The sequence below is a fragment of the Primulina huaijiensis genome, chromosome 2 (assembly GCF_012295235.1).
Source record: "Primulina huaijiensis isolate GDHJ02 chromosome 2, ASM1229523v2, whole genome shotgun sequence".
NCBI lineage: Eukaryota > Viridiplantae > Streptophyta > Magnoliopsida > Lamiales > Gesneriaceae > Primulina > Primulina huaijiensis.
The window spans coordinates 9,542,359-9,546,996 of NC_133307.1; the positions used below are offsets into that span (position 1 = coordinate 9,542,359).

At 35.7% G+C, this 4,638-nt stretch overlaps 1 protein-coding gene across 1 annotated transcript; it reads left to right on the top strand.

Moving 5' to 3' along the window:
- The first annotated feature begins 1,057 nt into the window (after positions 1 to 1,057).
- Positions 1,058 to 3,071, top strand: LOC140966735 (AT-hook motif nuclear-localized protein 27-like). Its single transcript, XM_073426991.1, has one exon. It carries the CDS (start codon positions 1,704 to 1,706, stop codon positions 2,547 to 2,549), a length of 846 nt encoding a protein of 281 aa, XP_073283092.1. The 5' UTR covers positions 1,058 to 1,703; the 3' UTR covers positions 2,550 to 3,071.
- Positions 3,072 to 4,638: the final 1,567 nt, after the last annotated feature.

Consider the following 4,638-nt stretch of genomic DNA (forward strand, 5'->3'; position numbering starts at 1 on the left):
CTATANAAGTTAATAGACCAAAACAAAAATTGGAAGAGTTAGTTGAGTACCACTCAATATAAGACAAATTGGTATTCTTTTGGAAAAAGAGACTTATTTTTTTAGATTAGATATAAATAAATAGGTAAAGATTTGGATGAATTATTTTTTTTATTAGATGTAGAAACAAGTGTTTACCTGAGAAGAATGTTACCATTTTTTTAAATATTTTAAATGAGTGAAATTGATATCAGCAAGTAGTGTTTTATTTTTAATATATTATTATTTAATCACAAGAAGACAATTCGCAATATATTTAATAATTAGAATGCTCAAATTTATATAAATTAATATAAAACTAGACTATATCTTATATAAGTTAAATAATAGTAAGTTCATTTATATCGAAAGAAAAATAATTATTGTGATTATTTAGTTTGATTATTTAAAATAATACAATATACATAAGTAAAATAAGTTTTATCATTAAAAGTATCACTTAATCAATTCACTTTAAATGTTACCACAACATTTATGTTATGTATATGGTTTATTCTATTCTTATATTTTAATCCATTTGAATTTCTTATAAGTTGATTGCATTAAAATTGTGCTTTTAGTTTGGATAATATTTAAATTAGATAAAAAAATTCTTTTTATTATTATATTACATATAAAATAAATATAGTTTTCTTTCTTAATTTTTTTTATTGGTTTTCAAAATTTTGTTTTGACACACTAATTTTTACAGTTTGAATATTCTGATCCAGTTATTGATGTGATATTGAACAAATCAACAGTTTTTTAATGTCACGTTAGCTTTTTTTTGATACAACATCAATGTTTTTCGGCTTTAAATTAACTCTCATGTGAAATAAAATTGAAAAGTAGAAAAATTCAAAAATAATTTATCAAAATCAAAATCAAAATCTGAAAATTCAATAAATCAAAATAAGAGTAATCTGACAAAAAAGGTTATTTTTTTAAAAAAATATGCCAACAACTTTTACAAAAAACTCTCTTGCTTTCTCCCTTCCATTTATCCTCTATTTTCCTTTGATACCACTTTGTTTTTGTTCATTGCTTCTCCTTAATCTCCCCCACGCAGGCACGCACCCTCCTCCACCTAGGGCATTTCACCATCGTGATCTGCGAATATATCGTTCTTCCGAGGTCCATGGCAAAATTCAAGAAACCCCCCATCTTCTGCCGGCCTAGCTAGCTAGATTTTCTTCTTGGTGTATACTTGGAAGAAAGATCATGCTTTATTAGTTTTCTACTGGATCTGTTAGAGCATCCAGGATAAAAACAAGGTTCATTTTATAAAGGGAGAGAATGAAATGATTTGAAGTGAGATTTTTTTTGTGTGTATCCGCTGCGAAGCTTGTTACGCAAGTGGGGAGTGGAATTTGATCCTTTACGAAGCGACGTTGAGATATAGTAAGCTGTTATAGAAATGGTACTGTGACTGATGGCTTTCTAATCGATTCTTGAATTCTCGTCAATAGTATTTGCTTTCTCCACATTGGATCTTTTCTTTGATGCGATGGCCGATGCCCCTTTCGCTGCACTGGATGTAAGAACTTCATTCAATCTTCTCTTCTTGTCGGATAAGTAGATTGCGGAGATAGCGTGAGGGTTTTCCTAATTCTGTGTTCAATTTAAGATAGAAAGATTCAGAGCTGGCAAACAATTGGTGGGATAGAAATTTAGATGTGGGATTAATGGAGGGTAATTACGAGCACCATCTTCTTGCCCCAGATCTCCACCTGCACCAAAACCCTTCTCACCAAAATCTTGCTTCAGAAATCCAACCCTCTTCACCTGAGAAGGATCCCGACACGGTGGCCGCCACTAGCTCTGGGGGTACTCCCACCATCAACCGCCGGCCTCGCGGCAGGCCACCTGGTTCAAAGAACAAGCCCAAACCTCCCACGTTCGTCACGCGCGATAGCCCCAATGCTCTCCGGTCCCACGTTCTAGAAGTTTCGGGTGGCAACGACGTTGTGGAGAGCGTGTCCGTTTATGCAAGAAAGAAGGGGCGTGGGGTTTGCATCCTTAGCGGCAGTGGGACAGTGTCTAATGTGACCCTGCGCCAGCCGGCGTCTCCGGCGGGTAGTGTGGTGACGCTTCAAGGCCGTTTTGAGATCCTCTCGCTTTCCGGTACGGTACTTCCGCCGCCTGCTCCGCCAGGTGCTGGTGGGCTGTCGATATTCTTGTCTGGTGGCCAGGGACAAGTCGTTGGAGGGGGTGTGGTGGGGCCGCTGTTAGCTTCGGACCCAGTTGTTCTGATTGCTACTTCGTTTGCAAATGCGGTGTTTGAACGTCTTCCTCTGGAAGAAGAAGAGGAGGCCGCGGTCCCCGCCACCGGCGCCCAGTCTCAGCCCTCTGCATCCCAGTCATCCGGTGTTACCGCCGGCGGTCATGTCAGTGAGGGCGGCACTGTTGCCGGAGGCGGTGGTAGTTCTTTTTACAGCGCCTCAGCTGCCCCCGCCGCCGGCTCTAATTACCCATTTTCCGTCAATCTATTCGGCTGGGGCAGCGGAAGCTCAGCGAGGCCACCCTTCTGATTAACACGGCCGGCCATCTTTGAAAGAAATTTCGATTTAATATGGGGGTTAGCTAGCTAGTTTCATTGTTCTTTTCCTCAGGTTTCCATATCAGTACACAAGCGAGGATCACGTATAAAATTTATATGATTTCTTCCAAACTTGATCAATTTACTACAGCTTCTGTACGACAAATTTTACATTATTCGTTGGCAGTGTGGTCGTGTGATTGTAAATTGATATTTTCTTTTGTAAAGCTGAAGCTGGATTTATATCATGGCTGAGTCTGGTTTTCCAAGTGTAAAGAGACAAGGAAGATGATCCATCAATGGCAGCAGCGCATGAATTAAAAATTTGAAGCCATTATTACATTTTCAAGGTCAGTAAATCAGAGGTCTTTTGCACGTAGTTAGTATCCCAGCAAAATCTTTACATTTTGCACTTGCAAATTTGTTCATTTGTAGAACTCAACTTGCCTAGCTAGTTTCTTATTTTATGAATTTGTGTTGACTTGTATTATACATTTGTGTGTTGCATGTATGCATTCATATTCCATGTTATATGTTCCGTCTTATTCGGTTCATGAATGTTTTCTTTTCGACCTAGCTAGTTTTAGATTCCAATGATGTTGAAAATTCTAAGTTTTGTATTTCTCTAAGTGTGAAATATTTGATAATTAAAAGATAGCATTGGATTTTACTTTAGAAACTAGGTTGCACTTGAATTGATGTATTTTAAATTCATGGGTTGTTTAGAGAAGTTATATCATAAACTTCAAATCCACATTTTGCATAATATTTCATGTTAATGAAATTAGATTTCAAGTTCACCTAACGATGATTTAATTTGAAATCAATCATAATTTGTATTACTAATGTGTAAATAAGTAAGATGTGAATTTAAAAAATTGACATATTTTTTCTTCGTAAACAATAAAACTAATCAAACTATTGGATTTCAAATCCATTTCTCTAAGTGCATGCAACCCTAGATTGATTGAGCAGGATAAAGGGTTTAGTTTTCTTAGACTGAATCAGGATTCTCTATCACGTATTTACACTCCAAAAATTTGTTATAACAGATGCTTTGTTTAATATGAAAAATATCATGATTTGTGACATAAAATAGAGTGGAGTTAACACACGCCTAGATTGAAAATGTAGGGGTTTTAGGGCCCTCTTCTTTAATATTTGTTCCCAAAAATTTGAAATCTCGCTCATATTTACGCAGTAATCCAGAGATTTTGATCCATCCCATCTCTCCCTCTCCATACCGTTTACAATTGTTCATGAAACCCTCAACAAAAGATATGAAAGTTTAGCTCTCTAGGATTAGTTCAATTACCAATTGTAACATCACATAGACCCGATATCTCTTGCTGTGATTACACTTCAATTTTAAGGCTAGGTTTCTAGTGAGACGGTCTCACGAATCTTTATCTGTGAGACGGGTCAACACTACCTATATTCACAATAAAAAATAATATTATTAGCATTAAAAATAATATTTTTTTATTGATGACCCAAATAAGAGATCTATCTAAAAAACTACGACATGTGAAATCGTCTCACACAAGTTTTTGCTCAATTTCAATTATTATTTATTATTATTGACGATTGTTGGCACTTATGAGATTTATGCTTTGTTTTTAATGGGATAGTTTTATTGAATCTCATATATTTTTTATCTCAAAAATGTTATTATGTTATTCTCATTTAATAGATATAAATAAAAACAATATACAACAATATCGGTAAAAGTAAGAGCTAGGCGAAAGTTATCTTCATTGAGGTCGACTGAGGAGGAGAGTGGCACGCATTTCAATGATATTCTGACAATGTCAATCCTTCCTCCCACTTTGTTCTTTATTGTTGCTTTTCGTTTTCTCGCCACGCAAATCAATCCCATCCCATATTCCTGGGGATATTTCAGAAATATGCATTTTTGCCTGCTTAACAAAATATTCTACTTTGATTTTAACAGCCGAACCGGTGGTTTATCCTCAGGGATGTCACCTGTTAAAATTTTTAAAGACTCTAACTTGATCAGCTGTTAGACTCGTTCAAAAAGCCATCTAGTGTTTGAAATTAAATTACGTAGTATTGTTAGA